This window comes from Carya illinoinensis, chromosome 9, assembly GCF_018687715.1.
Source record: "Carya illinoinensis cultivar Pawnee chromosome 9, C.illinoinensisPawnee_v1, whole genome shotgun sequence".
Taxonomy (NCBI): domain Eukaryota; kingdom Viridiplantae; phylum Streptophyta; class Magnoliopsida; order Fagales; family Juglandaceae; genus Carya; species Carya illinoinensis.
In genome coordinates, this window is record NC_056760.1 from 8,306,353 (window position 1) to 8,332,352 (window position 26,000).

General features: G+C 38.6%; 4 protein-coding genes across 7 annotated transcripts; 1 reads left to right on the forward strand and 3 right to left on the reverse strand.

The window, feature by feature from the left end:
* The first annotated feature begins 19 nt into the window (after positions 1 to 19).
* LOC122277799 (phosphatase IMPL1, chloroplastic) lies at positions 20 to 24,333 on the forward strand. 4 transcript variants are annotated; one of them, XM_043087961.1, is made up of 11 exons: positions 20 to 514; positions 1,599 to 1,666; positions 2,324 to 2,457; positions 3,295 to 3,383; positions 3,901 to 3,958; positions 4,048 to 4,100; positions 4,528 to 4,626; positions 4,735 to 4,848; positions 5,923 to 6,024; positions 6,668 to 6,824; positions 24,309 to 24,333. In XM_043087961.1, exons 1-10 carry the CDS (start codon positions 209 to 211, stop codon positions 6,764 to 6,766), a joined length of 1,122 nt encoding a protein of 373 aa, XP_042943895.1. In that variant the 5' UTR covers positions 20 to 208; the 3' UTR covers positions 6,767 to 6,824; positions 24,309 to 24,333. The 4 variants fall into 4 exon arrangements, with proteins under 4 accessions (XP_042943895.1, XP_042943894.1, XP_042943896.1 ...); XM_043087960.1 differs by lacking the exon at positions 24,309 to 24,333 and adding an exon at positions 9,107 to 9,511; XM_043087959.1 differs by lacking the exon at positions 24,309 to 24,333 and adding an exon at positions 9,122 to 9,511 and having other exon boundaries at positions 23 to 514.
* LOC122277800 (protein PHLOEM PROTEIN 2-LIKE A1-like) lies at positions 9,779 to 11,100 on the reverse strand. The gene is made up of 3 exons (XM_043087964.1): positions 10,847 to 11,100; positions 10,614 to 10,729; positions 9,779 to 10,291 (listed from the first exon to the last, which is right to left on the reverse strand). The coding sequence occupies exons 1-3, from the start codon at positions 11,072 to 11,074 to the stop codon at positions 9,922 to 9,924; spliced, it is 714 nt and encodes a 237-aa protein (XP_042943898.1). The 5' UTR covers positions 11,075 to 11,100; the 3' UTR covers positions 9,779 to 9,921.
* Positions 18,199 to 20,535, reverse strand: LOC122276042. The gene is made up of 2 exons (XM_043085459.1): positions 20,112 to 20,535; positions 18,199 to 18,470 (listed from the first exon to the last, which is right to left on the reverse strand). Exons 1-2 carry the CDS (start codon positions 20,533 to 20,535, stop codon positions 18,199 to 18,201), a joined length of 696 nt encoding a protein of 231 aa, XP_042941393.1.
* Positions 24,334 to 24,891: 558 nt separating the features above from the next.
* On the reverse strand, positions 24,892 to 25,976 carry LOC122277801 (protein PHLOEM PROTEIN 2-LIKE A1-like). Its single transcript, XM_043087965.1, has 2 exons — positions 25,769 to 25,976; positions 24,892 to 25,445 (listed from the first exon to the last, which is right to left on the reverse strand). Exons 1-2 carry the CDS (start codon positions 25,906 to 25,908, stop codon positions 25,076 to 25,078), a joined length of 510 nt encoding a protein of 169 aa, XP_042943899.1. The 5' UTR covers positions 25,909 to 25,976; the 3' UTR covers positions 24,892 to 25,075.
* Between the last annotated feature and the right edge of the window lie 24 nt (positions 25,977 to 26,000).

Consider the following 26,000-nt stretch of genomic DNA (forward strand, 5'->3'; position numbering starts at 1 on the left):
GGTGAATGGTACCTGAAACGCCAAAAAAAAAAAAAAAAAAAAACAAAATCCTAACAAACAAACAAACAAAAGTAGAATCGAAGAGAATACTTCCCCCATCTTCATCAAGTTCTGTGGCACAAGCACAGTGTCCCAATAGCTCAAAAGCTCCGAATACTTTGCACAGAAACTCGAGAAGTCTTGGAGTTTCAATCTTTATTGAATTCAAATGGGCAGGTCCATGGTCTTCTCCCCAAGCATTCCTCTCAGATTTTCTCAAATACCCAGATCAGTTCCATCACCAACTCATGAAAACCCGCGTCTTCCATTGCGTTTTAGTAAGAAATTCCAGCACGGGTTTGGAGGAATTCGGTTTTTGAAGGTCAAACCCATAAGAGAACTTTGCACAAAGGCAGTGTTATCAGAAATCCCCAACCACAAACAGTACCCAAAGATAGGTGCCCAATCAACTGGAACCATTCCACCTAGTCAGCTCGTTGAGGTGGTTGAATCTGCTGCTAAGACTGGTGCTGAGGTTTGCTCTCTCTCTCTCTCTCTCTCTCTCTCTCTCTCTCTCTCTGTGCAGATGCTTTGGGTGATAGGAGCCCCGATGGTTATTTATTTTCATGTTTCATTTAACCAATGCGGTTCAATTTTTAGAAATTAAGTTTATGTTGAAAGTGTGCAGTTCATGAGATTTTAAATGTATACATGTGGATATGTAGTTGATTTGGCCGTTTGAGGCATCGATTGTTTAGAAATTTATCTCGGTGTGAACGCTATAGAAAATAAGGCGATGAAGTAATGTTTCAGAACTTGGCTTCCTTTAGCAACTAATAAGTTAAATTGAGGCTGGTCTAAGTTTAAAAGACTTGAATTTTTAGTTTACAATTATAGGCTCCCCAAGAACATAAGCCTGATTTATTTATTTTTTTGATTGGCACCGGGTATCTAGGAACAGCGTCCCGACTAATCCCGGGGGCTGGAAAGGCCCTCGGCAAGGAGTTTTCCATAAGTGCACATCGGGTAATTCAAGGGAAAAATCTCCCAATTCGATGATGCCTAGAGATTGTTTGCACCTAAAGGGGTTTGAATCTTAGACCTGGGGGAGCATACCCCCAAATCCAAGGCTTTTACCACTTGAGCCAACTCCTAGGGGTTATTAGCCTGATTTAACTGGAAGTAAACTAGAAAGGTCAATTTTTTAGCCTAGAAGGAAAATTTTTCCGAGTAGAATATTGGTAAATAGTTGATCCTTTTTATTTTTGTACCTTATGTCTTAATATAAAATTTGAAATTTTTGGAGTCCAAGATTTATGGGTGCCCCTATTAACGTACTGGTCAAAAAAGGGTTGAAAGTGTGTGCAAAAGGCAACAAAGGATGGATTTTGGATGAAGCAGTATGACTGAATTAGTAAAAACATGTGAAGAGGAAAAAGTCCATTCTGTGTAGTTGCTCCAAACCTTATGATATCTAGCTTGTCAAAATGAAAAGAAAATATTGGTATAATGGATTGCTAGTTGTTCCACTTTATAAAAGGTTCCTTTAGAAATATCTGGCATATAATTCTTCAATTACCTACCGGTGGTTGCTCACGTTTGCCTTCTTTTCTGTCCAGGTTGTGATGGATGCTGTTAATAAGCCTCGAAATGTCACATATAAAGGACTCACTGATTTGGTGACCGAGTAAGGACTTTCCTTTTTTCTTTTCTTTTCTTTTCTTGCTTTGTTTTTTGGAGTTTTCTTGCAATTAGTCTATGCTTCTATCTTTCAGATAACCTCTAGTGCTACAATTTAAAATATTCTTTGCATGGAAACCATAAGTTTCTATTTGATTTTAACTATTTGCTTTTTAATGGCAAATTACCTCGCATTGCCACGGCATAATAAAAATGGTGCCTGTCTTTGAGTTTCCTTTTCATCAATATGTGCTCAGCCTTTCAATGTAGAGATATGCTTTTGTGAACTTTTCTCTGTGTCTATCTATTTCCTCTCTATTTCTCCTCCCATTTCTCTCTTTGTGGCACAAAATCATTAGTTAAATAGATATAAGAATTCAGTTTAGAATGCTCCATATATGTTATTTGAGATCTTAGCAAAGTTTGACCATTCTAACTCCTTGACCTATTTAATTACTTGTATCTAATTATCCTTTTAAGATTGCATCTTTCTTTCTTTTCTTTCTTTCTTTCTTTCTTTCTTCTTCTTCTTCTTCTTCTTTCTTCTTTCTTCTTCTTCTTCTTCTTCTCTTCTTATTGTTGATTATGTTTCTTAGTTTTTCTTTACAGAAAAGAATTAGATTCCGGTAAATAAATTTCCCATCATTACAAAATTTACTTGCAGGACGGATAAGATGAGTGAAGCTGCTATTTTAGAAGTTGTTAGAAAGAATTTTGGAGATCACCTCATTCTTGGGGAGGAGGGAGGGGTTATAGGAGACACTTCATCCGATTATCTCTGGTGCATTGATCCTTTAGGTTTGTTTCTTTGTATACTTGTTTCTCTTGGGATTGATAATTATGTTCATACTTGAGAAATCTTCTAAATTGGAACTGTGATTTTAGTTTTTGAGTTTCATTTTCCAAAAACTTAGTGTGTGGCTTCATTGAGTAAAATCTTCTAGAAATTGTATACTTCTACAAAATTGATATTTTCCAAATGATTGGGCATGTTCCCCAGAGACATAATTCATTGAGGAAAAAAGAAATATTTAATTCAAGTTGATGGACTAAAATTGGCAGGGAGAGTCCTAAAATAACACACTTGTAAGTATCACAGAGGGAGGCGCTAGCTACTATGGTTTTAGGAAAGGTACAATGATGGGAAGTACATTATCTGGCTGGGGTCTGTTGACACGACTAAAATTTCAATGAAGGCACCAAAGTGCAGAATATAGCATAAAATTTATTAGACATATACAATTCAAACTCAAAAGTTAAGCTTATATTTGACCTATTTTCTTTCAATTAATTAAGCAAGAGTAAAATTCAAAATGAAAGATAGGAGGTACATCTTCAAATGACTCATGTACAAGACAGATTCTACCTTTTTAAAAGCTGTGCCAGTGGTTTCTTATGTATACTTCCTGTGTACACCGGCTATGCTTAGTTCATTCAAATCTATAATATTTATCTCTTACTCATAAAAAAAAAAAAAAAAATCTGTGCCAGTTGTATCCCACCCCATGCCGATCTTTTTAGATTTTAATGTGCCATATGTTTGATATTTGTTTTTTCACCTCTGCATGTACAGATTACAGAGATGCTGCTTTCACATCATAATTTATCTGTTGTCTGAATCTGATACTCTTGTAGATGGAACAACAAACTTTGCTCACGGTTATCCTAGCTTTGCTGTTTCTATTGGAGTTCTATTTCGAGGGAAACCTGCCACTGCTGCTGTGGTAGTTAAAGCATGATTTAAATTGTTTATGACTTCTTTTTGCATGTGTGATTCTATTGGGTTATCAGCTGCAAAGTACATGATCAAGTACCTCTGTTTGCTAATGCTACCAAATACAATATTAACACTGTTAAGTTAGCAATATAAAGCGAACGTGATACTTTAGTCAAATACACGATTCTAGAATTTTTATAGGATATTCCACTGACGTGAGGGAAATCTATGAGTTTTATTAAATTAAATTTATAAATTTTAACACTACAGAGAGCATGAATATGTTCAATGTGAAATAACATGAGTCAATACTAGAAAACAAATTTTCGAGAAAAAGCATCCGGTGAGGTTCAACCATGAAAGTAGCTTCCGTTTGCAAACTCTTCAGTCAAGTACGTTTTAATGGAGTAGAAAAATATTGATAGGCAACAGCATTAGCCCTCAGCTTTTCGTAGAAGACATGGAGTACATTTTTTTGCTTAATTGTTGGCATAAGAAGATCAGTTAGCGGATATGAATTTCAGGTAGAGTTTGTTGGGGGCCCAATGTGTTGGAACACCCGCATATTTTCTGCAACTGCTGGTAAGAAAGTTTTGATTAGTTTTATCACCTGCTTCATTTTATTTTTAAGTAAATACATCGGTGGTAGAAATTAATTTGCATGATGATAGGTGGGGGAGCATTCTGTAACGGTCAAAAAATTCATGTGAGTGAAAATAATCGGGTGAGTGACCATTTATTTATTTTTATCTTTAGCATATGAGTTTGTGTCATTATTTAATTTAAGTAGATGGCCCCAATTTTCAGGCTGTTGAATTTTGTGTGATACTGGTGGCGTCACATGACAAAATGATGTACTGAACATTTATTGTCAGTATTATGTCAGATATTTTCTTATGCATCTGTGTTTAAGGCACTTGCTGAGGCATAGGCTTTAAATACCTTGAAAGTTATCTCTTATTTGTCACAAATCCTTCATTATGTTGCTTCTTTTCTTTTAATGAGAATGCTCATGAAAGAAATTTTGTTTGAGAAAATCAGATAAAATGGACTGACAAAAAAAAAAAATCAGATAAAATGGAGGACTATTTACAATATGCTTAATGATTTTTCAAGGGAAGTCATACTCACGTTTGTCCATCTGTTTTAAGGTGGAGCAATCCCTTCTAGTGACAGGGTTTGGGTATGAACATGATGACCCATGGGCTACCAACATGGATTTATTTAAAGAATTCACTGATGTCAGCCGGGTATTAATTTTTTCTTTTTTCTTTCACTGATAAGCTGTTGTCAAAATAATTTGGATATCCTCTCTCTCTCTGCCTATGTTTTTTTCCGACAAATCATTTCAATGTTAGGGTGTAAGAAGGCTTGGGGCCGCTGCAGTGGACATGTGTCATGTAGCTTTGGGGATTGCGGAAGCCTACTGGGAGTATCGTCTAAAGCCATGGGATATGGCAGCTGGAGCTTTGGTAAATCTTGTTGCTTTCACAAATGGCTTTGATAGATTTGCGTGAAAAACTTTTATTTTAAACTGGTGAAATAAGAAATATCGCAGAGAAAACCTGTGGGAAAGTCCGAGCCCTTGACTGTTGGAAAAATTCTCTTTGATCATGTTCATGTGCACGCCCTCCCCAGCACTTCTCATGCGTGCCAGTTCTGTTTATATTTTATATCTTTTCTATGTGTTCATTTTTTCTGTCAGATTCAATAGAATGGGGAAGGGGGGAGAGGGAGAGTGTAACAGAGGAATCTTGCTGGCTCTGTGGAGCGAGAAAGGTTCCTACGTAGAACTGAATTAGAACAGGGTAATGTTATTTTTTTCTAGTCCTGGTGGTAGCAAATACTGGCAAATTGGCAATTACCTTTTGGTTCTGTTGTTTGACCTCCTTCCCATTGCTTTGGCCAGTCATTCTCTGTCATGTTCTGCAGCTGCCAACGGAAGTCCTCCCCAGCAGATAGAAAAATTATTTCAAGGATATTTTTCTTTTCGACGGCATTCAGGGTTCACATATGAAGCATGAAATGACAGAATAGGTTTTTAAATAGAGAAATAGAGGTGTCTTATGAAAGTTTCTAAAAAGAAATTAGGGGGCTGACATGTGCTTGACATACTGTCATCAGGTTGAACAAGCTACATACATTAGATGCTATTTTAGATTTTTAAGTGTAAACTAAGGTGTACTCACAAAAACATTTAAATGAAGGTTAGGGTGAGCATGGGTGTGTGTTGTCAACATGTGCTTTGCATGCCAACTTTTATTGGGTAGAACATCCCACGAATAACTTAAACTTAGGATTTGTTGAACGGTTGTTTTTATACTATATAGAAGTTTGAAAGATATCCTTCCAGAGACCCCCATTGACAAATCTGAACACGCTTCATTCAGTTTACTGTGCTAGAATGTTCTCCAACGAAATTGCTTATTTGAAGGAATTACGATGAATTATGATGTTTGAAATGTTTTTTGTCAAAAAACAACTGCAATGTTCAAAATTTGTCTGTCTTCTTATGCTGTTGAATTTTTTTATTCCTCTAAATACAGATAGTTGAAGAAGCTGGTGGCACAGTTACTCGCATGGATGGTGGAAAGTTTTCCGTGTTTGATAGATCTATTTTAGTATCCAATGGTGCACTGCATGAAAAGGTTAGTTGTCACCGGTTGTTTTGCCATAATCCTGTATTCAATATTAACATCAATTAGTTTTCTTAGAGCTAACATGTAATAAATCTTAAGACTGTTGGCGTAGTAAACACTGCCTCCTGTATTCTTTTCCAATTTCCTAATTGGGAAAAAAAAAAAAAAAAACAAAGAAGTGACTGAAGTTTTATTTTGCATTTTATTTCTTGGAATTTTCACTGTGTATTTGCAATATCTTTCTTTCTCAAACTAGTTAAGAATTCTAGAATTTCCTTTCCATGCTATCCAAGGTCAGATACAAGCTGACTTAGACTCAGAAAACTTAATTACCAAAATATAAAACCAAAGACTTTTTTATATCCTTCTCTCAAAAAATTTGGTTTGATGGACAACTATTTGAGTATCATACTTTAAGCAGTTAAATTTATTACTCATTAACTTCTTTTCATATTCTGTGGGGATTTAACATGAAGATCTGGGACCATTTCATTTGGGTGTCTAATGTTACATATCATCATTGAATTGCAACAATACTTTTGATGTAAAATAAAATTACATAAGCCCAAAGAAACAAGATAGCAGAATATTTCATTAGTGTTTGCCCAGGTTTTTTTTAATTTCTTAGTTTTTTACTTCTTCTAAAATGCAGCTTTTGGAGAGAATTGGACCTGCAACAGAGAAATTGAAGAGAAAAGAAATTGATTTCTCATTGTGGTACAAACCTGAAAATTATCATGCAGATCTTTGAGCTACCAAGATTTCTGTCTTCTGTTGTCAACTCTGCTAGAAAGATTTCTGCAGTGCAGGTGTGGTCCATTGTAATCTGAATTATTGTTACTTCTCTTGCAATCTCCAAACTGTTACGGTTCCCTTTGTTTATTAGTCAATATACTCTAGCTTGGTAGCTTGCAGATCATAAGATACAGTCAGCATGGTATATTGTCATATATTTGAAACTATCAGATTTTCTGGACAAAATGTTTAACCTGCTATATCATTGTAATGTGAGTCGTGACCAATATGAAATTGGATTAAATGTACACTATGTTTATGAACTGTAGGCTGTCTCCTGCTATAGATAAACTTATCCTCTCTCTCTCTCACTCACACACACACACACACACACACACACACGGTATTTTACCCATTGTAATGGATGTTTTCTGAAATGAAAAATCCCCATAGTTTTAAGCATTAAGCTTTTGGAACTTCACTGTTACCTTATATTTCCTTCATTAGTTGCAGTAGCGTAGAATGACCAGCTGAAAAATTCTGCATGGGTTGGAGAGTGGATGGACTAGATGAAACTCAGTTGTAACAGGCTGGAAATGACTGTACTGGCAAGAAAAAACTCTTCATTGTGTTGACCCAGTTATAAACAGCATGAAACTGCATATGAGCCAGCTAGAATGCCTGAAGTGGATCGATCGGATTGAGATAGAATGATTTGGTGAAGTAGGGTTGACCTGATTTGATCTCTATGTTTGTCTGATCCGATGGATCTAGGTTTGCCTGATTTTACTCAACTTGAACCAGACAATAAACTAAATGCAATCAAGTTTTGTAAATAAGTAATTAACTTGAATATATAAACTATTTCTTTCTTTTCCAATGTGAGCCGAAAGATAAGATGTGCTACTAACGCGTTTATACATTCTGATTAAATCAATCCATCAATGAGTCAAAACCCTGGATAGGAGAACAACTCAAACATGGATAGTCCAACTTGAGAAATAAGATCCTTTCCTTATAACCAGACAGGGATCCTCTCTTTTACAACAAACCGAGATGGAATTTTATTCTGCAATCTTCACCTATTAATGTTAGCCACAACAGTTTCAGCGGGCAACTTGGGTAACAACACACAATAACAGCGAAGGATAACACTGTTTACAACATCGATAGCAAATGAATATCTGGATTGAGTATGAGAAGGTAGTGACTGGGACCCCGCATTCATAATGATTCCAAAGAACTTCATTTGTATAATTGGCTAGTCCTTTTGGAGTATAGACCTAGATGTGGCCTGGCCCTTCCTTGAGTCATTATAAGTGGCATTAGAGATAAAACCCAACCTAAGTGTGGGACTTAAGCCGTGCCACCTATGATAGATGGCCCGACGAGGATGTTGGGGATTTGACGGAGGGAGATTGTAATACCCCAGATTGAGTATAGAAGTGGTAAATGGGATCCCATATAGCTTGAGAAAGAGAACTTCTTTATTATAATAATTTTTAAAGGGCTCAAATTCTATCATTGATTAGTATTTTTGAGGTATACACACAATGTAGCATGCGCGGCTCTCTTTGACTTGTTACAAACAATAACAACACCTCAACCACCACGGGTATTAGACATTGTGATGACCAAGACTGACAAAGCATCAAATCAGGATATTGACTACCTCTGAGCATTGCCATAACCACACAACTGCTAGACGTTGAGACTTGAGTGTCAATGGTGGACCATCCTTCCATCAAGGGTGTTGGTCATGATGAAACTTGATGCCTGGCTGAGAAGAAAAATACCACGAAAGGAAAAGGGAAGGGATAGAAAACAAAGGAAGAAAAGAAAGAACATAAAAAAAGTGAAGAAAATAAAGCCTAAGGTCAGTGCTTTGATACTATGTTGATGTTAGGTTAAGAGAGATTGAGAAAGAAATGTAGAAAAAGTGATGAAGAGGATTATCACACTTACTCCAACTTCCCACTTAATGTATAAGAGAGGAAGGGAGAGAGATGCACACACATATACATAAATTGAAAAACACTAAAGAACTTGTATACCCATACTTAGTCTACTTCTTACAATAGTAACCTCTAAAATATTTTCTTTTGTATTTTCCCACTTATTCCCTGTGGATTTTCTTATATTGTGCTGTAGATTATGTCTTCTCATCTTCCACCTCTTTTCCAGATTTAATAGATTCTTTAAGGCAGGATATTTTTGCCTGGTTCCTCTTTGGGTTTAGAGTCATTTGTATCCTTGCAGGGTCCTTGGGTTGCTTTAAGTGGTTTTAATGATATTTTCATTATTGTGTTTCCTATATGGTACTGTTTGGAAGGAAATTTGCCTGACTTTGATGTAGAGCCATGGATTGCAGGCAATTCACAAACTCTTTTTGGATGTGGAAGGATTCCAGAGAACTTGAGAAAGAAGAAAATTAGAGTGAAGGGAGTGTGGTTACGATGCTATTGCCAGTGAAGGATCTAGAAGATGCTGGAGGAAAAGATGATGTTTAGCCCCCTTTTTTTTCCTTAGTCACCATGTATTAAGTCATGGCATGATGAATCACTGGAAAGCATACATCAGTAACTTTTTGTACCCATCATAAGAGCAAGCATGCTTGTGTTTTGTGATTGTGTTTCTGGGTATATTTCCCTTCTCCATGTGTAAGGATTGTTAGCTTTACTTTCTCCGACAGAATTATTTGTATATGGGATTTATATATGTATGATGCAGTATGGTCATGAAATTTCATTTTGCTTATCTACACACAGATATTCTTTTCTCCATGTTTAGAGTTTCTTTTGAAGACATAGAAGTGAAGTCTTGCTTAGCGATTTTGGTCCTTTTCTGGGGGTACATTTAATTGAACTTGGTATATTGAAGCTGTAGAAGTTGTTTGTATACTGAAAACTATGCAGTTGGGACTGACAACGAATACCTTTTAGAGGAAAGATAGCTCGATATAATTTGTGTTGGCTAATGCGACCAGTTGTAGAATAAATGTGCATTCAGTAAAGCAGGATGTTGGGTATGATACCAAATGATAAGCATTTCTTCCATTACTCTTTTCCCGGTTATTTATTACATACGTAATCTTTTGTCCTGCTTTCACATTCATAGGCAGAGAATAAGATCCGAACACGCTGGAAATATGTTGTCCATCATTTCAGAACTCTAGTATTTCGGCCTAATGGTAATGCCTTTGACGACAAGCCCTCTTTTCCAATCCCCAACCTCGTATTCATAGATTGAGAATTCTATCTCTCCTGTATTTTTTGGTGATGTTACAAACTCGCCAACTGGGATCTCAATCCAATCCCCTCTTGGCTTTTTCATCAAATTTTCTTTACGTTCTTGCTTGTTTCCATCTGGTAGGGTGAGTCTGACATTCACTGGAACTTCCCATCCATAAGCTGGATCTTTCAACTTTACCACAAATGCTAGTTCATATAGAGTTCCTGGCGAGAGGTTTGCAGTATGAAACTTTCCACGCACTTCTAGCCAACATACATTTAATAGTTCAGCAACATCAATGACTTCATCACTGCAGTGTCAGACCTTATAATGGTTAGCAACTGAACTGTGAAAGACTGAGTAATTCTATCTTTGTACGACCTCTTTGACATGAACTAATTTACTACCAGAAAAGTCCAGATCTTATGTTAATTTTTTCCTCTGTAATAGATGAAACAACCTCACGAGATTAACTTCAAGCCTTTACAGCGTATTGGCCTACAGCATCACTATTCACTTTCAATGGTTTTATGCATTTAGCTTGGAGAGTGGCTTGGCATATTCTGTTCCAACAATAAATGTTTTAGGAAAAGGGAAAACACGTGACAAGAATAGAGCTTAGTGCTAGGTACCGGGTTTCTTGAATGCTTCTCCACTGCCAATAACGTTTGTCTTCAATCCAAGTGATTGTCAGATTTCTTGCATACAAGAAGAAGCAGTTGTTGGAGTTCTTGTCAACCCAATATTTCTGAAATAGTAGTAATGAGAAAGACGATGATACCAATCGTAGGAAACCCAAAAGTAAAAGAAGAACAAGACAAATTAGGAAAACCAAAACCAAGAAGTGGGTGCTCTATACACTTGCCTTTCTCTTCTGGTTTAAGAGGAGTCCAGAACAGAGCTGATCATAAAGCTTGTCCATGGAAGATCTGTCGATGGGGGAATCCGCATCTCTCAACAGGACTTCGTAGTTATGCGGGGGTTTCAGTTTGTGCTGCGCTGCTGTTTTATCCACTTCCTTGGCTCTGGTGGCACTGTTTTGAGTACTGGGTTCCTCATTTTGCCGTAGCTCATGAGAAGACCCTGTCCCCATCTCTTCAGAGTCTTTTCATTCATCTACTTGCTTGAATGCTACCATTTTATAGCCTTTCAGGGCCAAGTTAGTCATTTGCGTTGTGATCTATAATTTATATTTACCTTTATTTTTCTATTACTATTATTTTATCAATGAATTTTCTTCGGAATAATTCACATGCGCTGGAAACTGAACCCCGTCTAAGCTTGCATGATTCGGTTTCAACGGTTGGATTAAGACATGAATTGCCATGGACCGATCGATCGGGGTCCCCAACTATTTTTTAGTGATATTAAGAAATTAAGAATCACAATTATCTACACTTAAAACTTTAGTTTCTTTATAATTACTTCAAATATTGAATAGCAATTTTCCACACAAAATTGAAAAATAAATTAATAAATAAATGCAAAATCAATCCGTAAGGTTTTATTTCGTTATTGAACTAAACTTAACTAATCTCAAACCAATAATTGATGAGACCAACTACTTTTTCAATTTATCATAAAAATGTTAAACTCATATCAATTTATTTCATTCTTCTTAACCTAAAAAGTTAAACCATCTCAACTTAAAAAAATTAAACATATCTCAGTAAGACTTATAAAATATTATTATTTACAATTCACTCGTCCAAGTGTTCAATTTTCGCTTAGGACGTACAGCATCTTTTTAGTTTGTTGATGAGAATGATATATAAAAGTGGTCTTCAAAGCTGCACGCACGTAGAAGAACATATTCGATTAGGATGGCATGCATTCAGATCATCATGAGATATTCTTTAAACCATTAACTCTAGATCAGATTGCTACGAACAAGATTTTCAGTCAGGACCACTAGAGCTGGCAGCATCCAACACCGAAAGCTGATCGATAGAATCATTTGGGTAATTTGCTAGCCAATGCTTATTCCGTTTCAAAAAAGTAAATGATATGTTTATTCTGTTTGCTTTTTATTTTCCTTGTTTTTTTCTACGTACGTGTATATATATATATAATTACAAAAAATTTATTTATTTATGGTTAGTTATTTTCGACAAAAATAACTATTTCTTATCAAAATGAGTATGTTTTTATTACAAATAATCATTATCATCACAAATAATATGTTACAAATACTCATTTTCTTGTAGCCATTTGCAATTGGCCAATGTTGATATATACTTCCTACAAATTAAGCATGCATGAGTAATTAAGATTGTATGAGAAATTCTACATGGAAGTCTTACACTATACACTTCTACTTAATCAATATGTGATTTGATATTTTTTTTCCTTGTATCTTAACACATGCATGTGAGAATGATGAATAGAATTTTTGTAAATTTATTGTTTTTAATTAAGAAGACAATGAATTAAAATTTAGCCTTTAATTATATATGATAGTAAACAACAGCAAGATTCATGGTTCCGATACTTCGTGAGTTCTAGGGGTGCTACCAGCACCATACGGTGCGGGGTAGGCCCCCCCCGTCCCCCGCCTCCGGTGTGCGGGGGCAGGGTACCCTGTCCCGCATGACGGGGTACGGGTGTGGGGGGCAAGCCGTCTGGCCCCCCGCATCCCCCTTCTGGGCCGAAAATGGCCCAGAAGCAATTTCTGGGCCATTTTGGGCCCAGAAATCTCAGCAATGGGCCAAAATGGCCCACAAGTATGTATTTTTGGCCCAAAAATACCTTGTAGGCCATTTTGATTTTTCAGCCCATAAAATTATAAGTAAAAAAGGAAAAAAAATTTAAAACCCAGATTAAAAGAAAAAAAAAAGTGTTATGTCTAAGAGTCTAATACGTAATAAGCTAATAATAATAACTAAGCTATTACAAAATTGAAAGGCTAAACAATTACAAAATTACAAACATAAAAGTGTCCAAATGACATTGTATCAACATTACAAATTATTGAATACAAAATTTTTACAAATCAATAAAAATTGATCATTCTAAAGAGGCTTGTCAGCTGTGGCTTGTCTTTGAGTCAAGGGGTGTGACAGTTGGAGCGGCCCGGGCTTGAGCACATTTTTATGTTGCAGAGGTGCTAGACGTCTCATGTGTTACTACAAAAATTAATATTAAAATTAATAACGATGAAATGGAAATGAATATAAAAAAATTAAAATAATAAAATAAAAAATAATTACCAGGTGGTCCAAATCCAGACTGATCACCACCCTCATCGGTCTCCTTAAAATCTAAAATATCCGGAACATGAATATCCTTTCCTATCGTCCAACTCTGTGTGCATATCAATGCCTCTACAGTTGTAGGAGACAATGAATTACGGAAAGGATCCAATATACGACCTCCGGTACTAAAGGCTGACTTTGAGACAACGGTGCTAATAGGGATGGCCAAAATACAGCGGGTAATCTCAGAAATGATGGGATATTTTTTTGAGGCATTCTTCCACCATCCTAATATATCGAAATGATCATCATCATCTTAGACCATATTCGCGGACAAATAGTTGTCTAACTCAGAAACGACCTCCGTAGATTGCTGGACTAGTGTGGGATTCTGTGCGAGGGTCTTAGTCCACGACATTCTGCGCTTCTTTGTAGGAGGCCCAGTCACGGTGTCTGTGGAAGGAGTTGGGGTCGGTGTATGTGTCTTCGATGTAGTACCACCCTTAATTGCCATAAACTCGTCATACAATTTTTTTAGGGTATCTTGGGCCAATTCACCAATAATGTCAGTCCATACCTGATCGTGAACAAGTCCCAACCCATATAACAAGCCTGAAACTTTCAAACAGGGATCAAGAATAACAGCCACATATAAGAAAATATTCATTCTAGTCAAATCTCCCCAATACTTGTCATATTTTAGCATCATGGTCACTGCCATCCCCCTCATCCTTTCATTGGAACCCCTACGCATATCTTCTAATTCTTCTTTTACCCTACATATTTGTTGACAAAACCCATGGGATGTAGGGTACAAAGAACTAGATATATTCAACGTGACATCATAAAATAATCCAAGAAAATCAACGAAAGTAGAAACTACCACCCAATCATCATCATTAGGCTTTCGCGATTCCCTGTGCTCATCAAAGTATTTGACATATTGGATGTCTTCATCACCCAATAATTGAAAGGCTGCCTTATATTCCTAGGCCGCCTCCAACATCAAGAAGGTTGAGTTCCATCTGGTAGGAACATCAGTACAAAGACCCTTCTTCGATGTTATGCCCGCAGCCTTTGCAGCAACTTTGAATTTCTCCAATCTAGAAGGAGAAGACCTCACCCATTTCACAGCCATTCTAACTCGTGCAACCGAGTCATCAACATCTTTCAACCCCCCAGTCACAATTAAATTCAAAATATGTGCAGCACATCTAACATGCAAGTATTCACCACCCAAGAATGTCTTATTTGCATCTTTAAGATAATTCTTTAGATATCCCAATGCGACATCATTAGACGACGCATTATCAACTGACACAGACAAAACCTTTTCCAACCCCCACTCCTTTATTGCAGCCTCCAATGCCTTCCCAATCGTCTCACCCTTATGATCAGTTATTTGACAAAATTTAATAATCTTTTTGTGCAGAACCCAATCAGCATCAACAAAATGCACAGTCAACGACATGTAATTCATATTTTGGATAGAAGTCCAAGTATCGGTAGTGAGGCAAACTACCAAACCCGCGAGTTGGCCCCTCAAAACATCTTTATCACGAAGGTACATCTTCTTAATATCCTTTGCCACGGTGTGACGAGAAGGAAGTACAAATCTGGGTTCCAACTCTTGGACAAATTCTTGGAACCCTTTACCCTCCACAAACTGAAAATGCAGCTCGTCCATGATAATCATACGAGTTAACTTTCTTCTACACTCATCGGGGTTATAATTCGTATACCCCTTCAATGTTGGCCCCCCGGCCCCACTACTCCCATCAGCCATTTTAAAATCTAGTCTAGATTGGCCCTTCTCTACTAAGGATTTTAAAATTGGACTCTTCTTGCATTGTTCCTCTAGATGGACCTTCAGCTGGGATGTACCATGTTTCCTATAGTGACATCCATACATTTTCCCACAGTGATTACATTTAGCTTATGGGTTGTTGGGGTCCCCACCCTCTAGTTTGGTAAAGTGTTGCCAAACTATAGATACAGGTTTCTTGCCCTGTGTGGGCTTCGGAGCAGAGCAAGGTGTACTCGTTATAGGGGTAGGAGTAGGGTTAGTTTCTGGGGTAGGGGTGTTGGCTAGGGAAGGCGAGCTATCACTGAAATCCGAAGACATTCCTGATTTTCCAACAAAAAAAAAAAAAAATTCAAAGTGCAATCCAACACAATCAGCAAAAACTACATACATAACTTTTAATAGGCATTATTAAAAACTACATACATAAAAACTACACACAATCAGAGTCGAAGAGAGATGCTTCATATTTTTAATAGGCATTATTTTAATAGGCCACTTTAATAGACATTTTTTAATAGGCAAAATGACATGTACTTAAATGATTGAATATGTACTTAAATGATTGAATAAAAAAAATTATCATAATTTTAATCACCCAAAATATATCATTGTCAAAAATCACCCAATGATATCATTCAATTAAATGATATGTACTTAAATGATTGAATAAAAAAAGATATTCATGAAGGCCATATTTGATTTTATACTATTTTCAAATTGAGTTTTTTTGAATTTTAATTATCTAATAGTTATAATTATTTAAAACTTTTAAATAAAACAAAAAAAAAAATGATAATATGCTTCATAGTTTTGTTCTCTCATTTTTACTTTTCATATATTTAATTTTATAAAATTATTTTCTTAATAGTTATTGACATTAATATTAGTATATTGGTATATTTTTAAAATTTTTAAAATCTTGAAAGATGTTTAAAAAATATGAAAAATAAAAAAGATCAAAAAGTGCAAATTTGCCAAAAATCCTATTTCATACTTTCAAGAGCAAAAACCCTAGCCAATGACAAGAAAGATGCCAAAAACCCTGATATAGCCAAAAAGTCCATGATGATTACTATCTCAAACAAGTTTCACAACTCCATAAATTTATATATATGTATATAAATATATATATGTATATGATTATTATCTCAAACAAGTTTAGGGTTTTTTTTTAAGGGTTTCAATCCATGAAACCCATAAAAAAAAATTAGGGTTTCGGATTGGGGATTGGAACCCCAATCCGAAACCCTAAATTGATTTAGGTTGAAACCCCTAAATCAAAATTAGGGTCCCTAAATTGATTTATTGAAACCCCTAAAAAAAAATTATTCGGATTGGGGATTGGAACCCCAATCCGAAACCCTAAATTGATTTAGGTTGAAACCCCTAAATCAAAATTAGGGTCCATAATATGATTTAGGGGTTTCAATCATTGAAACCCCTAAAAAAAATTAGGGTTTCGGATTGGAACCCTAATTTAATTTAGGGTCCCAATCCGAAACCCTAACCCCTAAATTGATTTAGGGGTTTCAATCATGAAACCCCTAAATCAATTTAGGGGTTATGATTTCAATGAAATTTACAACAAAAATGGGCAATCCGAAGTGAAAAAAATCGTTGAAATCTGAAACAATCACACAATTTGACAAATCAACGAATCCACAGCACACAATCCACAAATCCCATCCTCCATCTCCGATTCAACCCCATCCTTCCTCCAATCTCCGATCAAAACTCAAAAAAATATATATATATATATAATTTAACGGAGAAAAATTAAGAAAATAATACCGTGCGTCCGGTGTGCGTCCGGCGTGCGTCCGACGTGGCAGAGGGAGGAGGGACGGCGTGCGTGGCAAAGGGAGGAGGGACGGCGTGCGGCACGACGACTTTGGCTCGGAGGGGAGGGGATTGGGGGTTTCGAAGGGGAGGGGAGGGGAGGGAGTCGGGAGAACCGGAGAAGGGTTTGAAGAAGTGTTTCTGAATTCTGGGTTTCGAACCGGGGGGGGTGTTACGGGTAAGGGGTGCCACTTAAGTGAAACGGCGCCGTTTTGTCATTGCCAAAACGGCGTCGTTTCACTTAAGTTATACTTAAACATATATATATATATATATATATATATATATAATTAATAATATATAATATATATTATATATGATGCGGGGCGGGGCGGGGGAAAACGGACCGGGGAGGGTCCGTCCCCGTCCCCCGCCTCGCATGGGGTTATCACTTCCGGGCCGGGGGGCCCCGCCCCGGCCCTGACGGTGCGGATGGCCCGCCCCACCCTATGCGGGGGCGGGGCAGCGGGGTAACGGGGCCCCGCTGTCCACCCCTAGTGAGTTGAGTTCCTAAGCTCGGAAGTACTATTCATACTAATATGCATCATATAGTACTTAGGATGCATCATATATAGCGTTATTTCCTTTTTCAACATGACTGATCATCTTAAGCTAAAGACCTAATTTCTTTCACTAGGTCAAGCTGCTTCTCGAGTCGCTGGTCGTTAGAGTGTTGATTGTAGTGCTTTACCCTATATGTGAGGATTTCCACTTTGACTGGCAGGATAACTTCATGGCTGCATGCAAGGGTAAATGAGGTCTCCCCTGTCAGCGTCCTTACCGTTACTCGGTAAGCCCACATGATCGTGGGGAGTTCGTATGTGAGGGTAAATGGGGTCTCCCCTGTCAGTGTCCTTACCATTACTCAATAAGCCCACATGATCTTAGGGAATTACTCCACCCATGCCCCTTTTTGGTCACTGAGCTTCGTCTTTAATATTCTCAATAGGATTTTGTTGGTTGCCTCCACCTGGCCGCTGGACTGGAGGTGCCCCAGGGAGAAATACCGAAATATGATTCCTAGATCCAGGCACCAATTTCGGTAGTAGTCGGAGTCAAATTGCCTCCTATTATCTAAGATGATGTGGTGGGGGACGCCAAACCTACAGACGACGCTTTTCCATAGGAAGCAAGTGATGTTGTTCGCCGTAATCTTTACCAGCGCTTCGGCCTTCACCCACTTGGTGAAGTAGTCCACCGTGAACACCACGACTTTCATCCCACCTTTGCCCCGGGGGAGGGGGCCTACTAGGTCGATCCCCCATTGGGCGAAGGGCCAGGGCGAGGAGATCGATGTCGACTCCTTTGACGGGCAATGGAGCACTCCAAAGTATTCTTGGCATTTTCTATTCCTCTACACGTATTCCTTAGAGTCCTTCAAGGCACGCAGCAAGTAGTATCAGCCTTTATCAGCGCCAGGTATTTTTTCAATTTCTCGCTTTTCGCCATGAATTCTTCCCGTACCTGGCTAACCACCACTTGGGAGTCAGCTCGGACTTCCACTTCCTCAGCACCCAAAGACTTGGCAATCATCAGGCCAAAGAACAACACCTCGTACTCTACTTCGTTGTTTGTAGTTTTGAATGTTAGCCTAACGGCGTAGTCGTGCTTCTTGTCTTTATCCGTAATGATATGCACTCCCACTCCCCCTTAGCCCGGCAAGACGAGCCATCAATAAAGACTTGCTAGGGCTTCACAGGTTTTGCATGTTCAGTTTCCTCAGGAAAGCTCGTGAACTCCACAATGAATTTATCTAGTACCTATCCCTTTATCGTGGTGTGCAATGTGTACTCAATGTCGAATTCGCTTAGTTCCAATGCCTAATTGGTGAGGTGGATTGAGGCACCTAGTCTCTGTAAATTTTTTTTTCAAAGAGGTCTCAGTGAGGACTTTGACTGGATAGGCTTGGAAACAGGGTTAGAGCTTCTGAGTGGTAACCACCAAAGCAAAGGCGAGCTGCTCGATGCGAGGGTACCTAGCCTCTACCCCTACAAGCTTGACTGACGTTGTATACTGGCATTTGTACCCAGTTATTGTCTCGTGCCAAGGGGAGGCGCTTGCGGGGAGAAAGATAAGTATAAGATTAGGACCTCCCTGAACCTATGTTTGTTGAGTAACGAATGGCTAGTTAGGTATTTTTTGAGGGCAGTGAATGCCTCCTCGCACTCTGCATTCCAGTTTTGGGCCTTTCGCAACACTTTGAACAAAAGAAGGCACTTGTCAGTTGACCTCGATACTAAGCGGTTGAGGGCTGCCACTGGGCCCGCAAGCTTCTCGACACCGCTAATGCTCCACGAAGGAGGCATATCGAGAATGGCCTCCATTTTCTCTGAGTTAGTTTTGATTCCCCGTTCTAACACCATGAAGCCCGGGAACTTCCTAGAGCCCTCTCCGAATGTTTACTTTGCCAGGTTTAGCTTCATCTTGTATTGCCTCAACACTGCGAAGGCCTCCCAAAGATCGTCTAGGTGTTGTGTGGGATTTCCACTCTTAACTAATAGGTCATCTACGTAAACCTCCATATTTCTCCTGATCTGGTCCTTGAACCTACGATTGACCAACACCCGGTAGGTGGTCCTCACATTCTTCAAACTGAACGACATGGCTGAGTAACAGTACAACCCTCAGTTTGTGATGAACGACGTCTTCTCTTCGTCGTTCGGGTTCATGATAGGGTGATTGTCTTGGCAGGCTGGACTGTCTCTTCGGAGAAACCTTTGAGCAGTATCAATGTTGGTTGGAGTCAGGTAATATCTATTTCTATGAGGGTAAACGCTTTCCAGAGCAGGATGTCAGCTGAGCTGCCATTGCAGATGAGGATTTTCTTCATAGTGAAGTTGGCAATTTGCATGGTCACCACTAGAGCATCTTCGTGAGGGTAAAGGACGCCCTCTTCATCATTTTTCCCAAAGGAGATCGTGGGAGCAAGTTCGCCTCTCCTTTACTTGGTTGGGAGGTAAGCTGCCGAGTACACCTGTCGATCACAAGCCTTCCTATCGTGCGCCTTCCTCCCGAAGGAGGTTGCTCTTCCACTGGTAAATTCCCTTGCTATGGTTTTGATCTTCCCTATCGAGGGTATTTTTTGGTACGACTCTGGCAGGGACCACATGGGGGTTCTTGCCTAGCTTCTTTTCTCCATGAGCTTTCCACTCTCCTTTACATGTAGACCTTGTTAGGGCTTCTTTCTCGAGACTGCCTCCTCCACACATGCTCCTTTTGTCAAAATGGGGAATACCTCGGCACTGATCAATTTATCCGGCCTGCCTTTCTCAAGGGGGAACGACACTCACCAGTATTATGGGTGGTCAACTGGTGGTAGGTGCAGTAGTGGCACGTTGGTTGGTTGTCCTCCTGAGCAGGTTGGCTCTCGTCCCACTGGATGGAGAACATTGATCGGTCCTGTCGGTATCCAGCATACCTCGATGATGGCTCCTCCTTCCTCAACTCAATCAGTTTCCTTTTTGCCTTTGCACGAGTGGGGCCCTTAGCTGAGGTCTTTCCCTTCCTATCTACTCGCTTCAATTCCTTCCTCCTTAGTTCGGTCAAAGCATTGAGTGTGTCCTCCTCATTAATGAAGTTGTCAGCTTGATCTATGAACTTTTGTAAATTTACAAGGGTTCTCTTGACCAGCTTTGCCATGAATGTGAACTGGGGCCACACTTTTCCTAGGAGCATTGTCAGGGTAATCTTCTCATCCCCGTCCTCTGCAATCATGCACTCTTTGTTAAACCTGGCAGGTATGCCTTCAGGCTCTTATCCTCTCTCTACTTGATGGTGAGAAGGAATGTTGCAGGGTGTCTCTTTCTCCTGTTGGCCATGAAATGCGCGAGGAATAAGTGGGCTAGCTCCTTAAAAATTTCTATAGAGCCGGGTGCCAAGGAATCAAGCCATGTCCTTGCAGGTCCTCTCAAGGTTAACATCAAGGCCCTACAAGCCACCTTCCTGGGAAAACCATGCAAGGTCATGTGCACCTTGAAAGTTTTGAGGTGCTTAACTGGGTCTTGGGTCCCATGGTACATCTCTATAGGAGGGAACTAAAACTTTGGCAGTAAAGGTGTCGCCATCACTTCTACACCCTATGGCAGGCTTGTGCTAATGAGCAGCTAGTCTATTGATGACAAGTTGCCCATTTTCTTCGCTATTTCTTCATACTTTCCTTTGAGGTATAGTTTGTCCTATACGTTCCTCCTCTCTTTGTGCTCGTTGTCGCCTCCCTCTGCGTTTCTGGAACCGTGTTGTTCATTGGCGCTAGGCTCTTCATTGTGCAATGGTTCTTGGATGTTATCCTTGAAGGTATTGCTTTCATCGCGGAGGACACACACCTTAGTAGTCAGTTTCTCTATGAGTTACTCCATTGCTGCTATTTTAGCTTCCATGTTTGCTGATATTGCTCCTTCTTGATCCTGAACTATTTGAGGACAGATTCTTGTAAGCATATGAAAGACACATAATTTTTCTGGTTCCCACATATGGCACCATTGTTGACGTCGTGTTTCGTATGCTTATGGGCTGGGCTTTCAAAAGTCTGGGTCTTCAGTCTTGGAGGCCTATGAACACAGAAAACAAATCGATAGGAGGTGGACCTTGGGTGGCCGCGGGAGCTTCCAATGCCTCAATCAGTAAGATGCTTGAAAAGTATGCAGGAGAGTAGAGAGAAGCAGAGAATTTGGAGAGCATAACGAGTGGGTAGAGTGTAACCCTCATTCGATACTTATGGGTTCCCTTTTATACCTTACTTCGAGGGTTGGAGGGAATAATGTCCTCTCGAAATCCCTTTGCCATACCTATTTAATGCGGCATGACCCTCTGAAAAATGTATTTAATGCATCGCGATCCTCTGTTTTGTCTTTGGGTTCAGTCCCTTCGAGATAACGTATTCTTCTTCCTTTTTTGCTAGAGTAACTTTCTTGTGCTCCCAGAATATTGGACTGTCCTTTGCCCTGAAATCAGTTTAAATGGGTCGAGAGCCCTTGATCGGGCCACCAAGTGGCTTGGTGGGTACTTGCCTTTGGATACTGGGCTCGGCCTTTGGGCCTGAGGGAAAAACCCCCCAGCACAGATATTTGAGATATCTGATTTTTGTCTTCTGTTGTCAAATCTGCTATAAAGATTTTTGCAGTTCAGCTATGGTCCATTGTACTCTGAATTATTGTTAGTTCTCTTGCGATCTCCCAATTACTATGGTGCCCTTTTTTTTATTAGTTAATATACTCTAACTTGGTAGCTTGCAGATCATAAGATATAGTCAGCATGGCTTATTGGCGTATATTTGAAACTATCAGATTTTTTGGACAAAATGTTTAACTTGCTATATCTCCATAATGTGATCAATATGGAATTGCATTAAATGGACAATATGTTTACGAACTGTAGGTTGTCTCCTGATGTAGATCAACTTATCCTCTCTCTCTCTCTGTCTCTCTCTCTCTCTCTCTCTCTCTCTCTCTCACTTACACACACACACACACAATATTTTACCTATTGTAATGGACATTTTCATAAATGAAAAATCCCCATAGTTTTAAGAATTAAGCTTTTGGAACTTCACTATTACCTTATATTTCCTTCATTAGTTGAAGTAGCGTAGAATGACCAGCTAAAAAATTTTGCATGGATTGGAGAATGGATGGACTAGATGAAACTTTGTTGTAACAGGCTGTAAAAGGGTGTATTGGCAAGAAAAAAACTCTTCATTGTGTTGACCCAGGTACAAACAACATGAAATTGCATATGAACTAGCCAGAATGCCTGAAGTGTATCGATCGGATTAGGATAGAATGATTTGGTGAAGCAAGGTTGACCTAATTTGATCTCTACGTTTGTCTGATCTGATAGATCTAGGTTTGCTTGATTTGACTCAACTTGAACCAAACAATAAACTAAATCCAGTCAAGTTTTGTAAATAAGTAATTAACTTGAATATATAAACTATTTCTTTCTTTGCCAATCACCAACCGAAAGATAAGATGCACTACTAATGCGTCTATACTTTTTGATTAAATTAATCCATCAATGAGTCATAACCCTGGATAGAAGAACAACACAAACATGGATAGTCCAACATGAGAAATAAGATCCTTTCCTTATAACCAAACAGGGATCCTCTCTTTTACAACAAACCGAGATGGAATTTTATTCTGCAATATTCACCAATTAATGTCAGCCACAATAATTTCAGCAGGCAACTTGGGTAACAACACACAATAATAGCAAAGGATAACACTGTTGACAACATTGATAGCAAATGAACATCTTGAGTATGAGAAGGTAGTGACTGGGACCCCGCATTGCTTCTTTTCCTTCGTAATGATTTCAAAGAACTTCATTTGTATAATTGGCTAGTCCTTTTGGAGTATAAGCCTAGTTGTGGCCTAGACCTTCCTTGCATCATTATAAGTGGCATCAGAGATAAAACCCAACCAAAAGTATGAGACTTAAGCTGTGCCACCTATGATAGATGGCCTGACATGGATCTTGGAGATTTGATTGGGGGAGATTGTAATACCCCAAATTGAGTATAAAAGTTGTAAATAGGATCCCAGATAGCTTGAGAAAGAGAACTTCTTTAGTATAATGATTTTAAAGGGCTTAACTTCTATCATTGATTAGTATTTTTGAAGTATAGACCCAATGTAGCATGGTCGGCTCTCTTTGGCTCGTTACAAACAATAACAACACCTCAACCATCACGGGTATTAGACATTGTGACGACCAAGACCGACAAAGCATCAAATAAGGATATCGACTACCTACGAGCATTGCCATAACCACACAATTGCTGGACTTTGACACTTGAGTGTCAATGGTGGACCATCCTTCCATCAAGGGTGTTGGTCATGATGAAACCTGATGCCTAGCTGAGAAGAAAAATACCACGAACGGAAAAGGGAAGAGATAGAAAACAGAGGAAGAAAGAAAGAACAGAAAAAAAGTGAAGAAAATAAAGCCTAAGGTCATTGCTTTGATACCATGTTGATGTTAGGTTAAGAGAGATTGAGAAAGAAATGTAGAAAAAGTGATGAAGAGGATTATCACACTTACTCCAACTTTCCACTTATATATCATGTATAAGAGAGGGATGGAGAGAGAGATGCATACACGTATACGTAAATTGAAAAACACTAAAGAACTTCTTCCCATACATAGTCTACTTCTTACAATGGTAACCTCTGAAAGATTTTATTTTGTATTTTCCCACTTATTCCCTATGGACTTTCTTATATTGTGCCGTAGATTACGTCTTCTCATCTTCCATGCACCTCTTTTCCAGATTTAATAGATTCTTTAAGGCAGGATATTTTTGCCTGGTTCCTCTTAGGGTTTAGAGTCATTTGTATCCTTGCTGGGTCCTTGGTTGCTTTCAGTGGTTTTAATGATATTTTCATTACTGAGTTTCCTATATGGTACTGTTTGGAAGGAAATTTTCCTGACTTTGATGTAGAGCCATGGATTGCAAGCAATTCACAAACTCTTTTTGGATGTGGAAGGATTCCAGAGAACTTGATAAAGAAGAAAATTAGAGTGAAGGGAGTGCGGTTATGATGTTATTGCCAGTGAAGGATCTAGAAGATGCTGGAGGAAAAGATGATGTTTAGCCCCCTTTTTTTTTTCTTAGTCACCGAGTATCAAGTCATGGCATGATGAATCACTGGAAAGCATACATCAGTAACTTTTTGTACCCATCATAAGAGCAAGCATGCTTGTGTTTTCTGATTATGTTTCTAGATATATTTACCTTCCCCAGGTGTAAGGATTGTTAGCTTTGCTTCCTCCGACAGAATTCTTTGTATATGGAATTTATAGATGTATGATGCAGTATGGTCGTGAAATTTCATTTTGCTTATGGACACACAGATATTCTTTCCTCCATGTTTAGAGTTTCTTTTGAAAACATAGAATTGAAGTCTTTCTTAGCGATTTTGGTCCTTTTCTGGGGGTACATGTAATTGAACTTGGTTTATTGAAGCTGTAGAAGCTGTTTGTATACTGAAAACTATCGCGTTGGGACTGACAACAAATACCTTTTAGAGGAAAGATAGCTCGATATAATGTGTTGGCTAATGCAACCAGTTGTAGAATAAATGTGCATTCAGTAAAGCAGGATGTTGGGTATGATACCAAATGATAAGCATTTCTTCCATTACTCTTTTCCCGGTTATTTATTACATACGTAATCTTTTGTCCTGCTTTCACATTCATAGGCAGAGAATAAGATCCGAACACGCTGGAAATATGTGTCCATCATTTCAGAACTCTAGTATTTCGGCCGAATGGTAATGCCTTTGACGACAAGCCCTCTTTTCCATAACCCATCATGTCTATAGATTGAGAATTTTATCTCTCCTATATTTTCTGGTGACGTTACAAACTCGCCAACTGGAATCTCAATCCAATTCCCTCTTGGCTTTTCCTTCATATTTTCTTTATGTTCTTGTTTGGTTCCATTTGGTAGGGTGAGTTCGACATCCACTGGAGCTTCCCATCCATAAGCTGAATCTTTCATGATCTTTACCACAAATGCTAGTTCATATAGAGTTCCTGGTGAGAGGCTTGCAGTCTCAAACTTTCCAGTCACGTCTAGCCAACATACATCTAATAGTTCATTAACTTCAATGACTTCATCACTGCAGCGTCAGACCTTATAATGGTTAGTAACTGAACTATGAAAGACATACTGAGTAATTCTATCTTTGTTAGTACCTCTTTGACATCAACTTTATTATCAGAAAAGCCCAGATATTTTTTTAATTGTTTCCTCTTTAATAGATGAAACAACCATACGAGATTAACTTCAAGCCATTACAGTGGATTGGCCTACAGCATCATTATTCACTTTCAATGGTTTTATGCATTTAGCTCGGAGAGTGGCTTGGCATATTCTGTTCCAACCATAAATGTTTTACGAAAAGGGAAAAATATGACAAGAATAGAGCTTAATGCTAGGTACCTGGTTTCTTGAATTCTTCTCCACTGCCAATAACGTTTGTCTTCACCCCAAAGGATTGACAGACTTCTTGCATACAAGAAGAAGCTGTTCTTGGAGTTCTTGTCAACCCAATATTTCTGAAATAATAGTAATGACCCCATCTCTTCAGAGTCTTTTCATTCATCTGCTTGCTTGAATGCTACCGTTTTATAGCCATTGAGAATGATAAAATTAATTAAGTGGTCTTCAACGC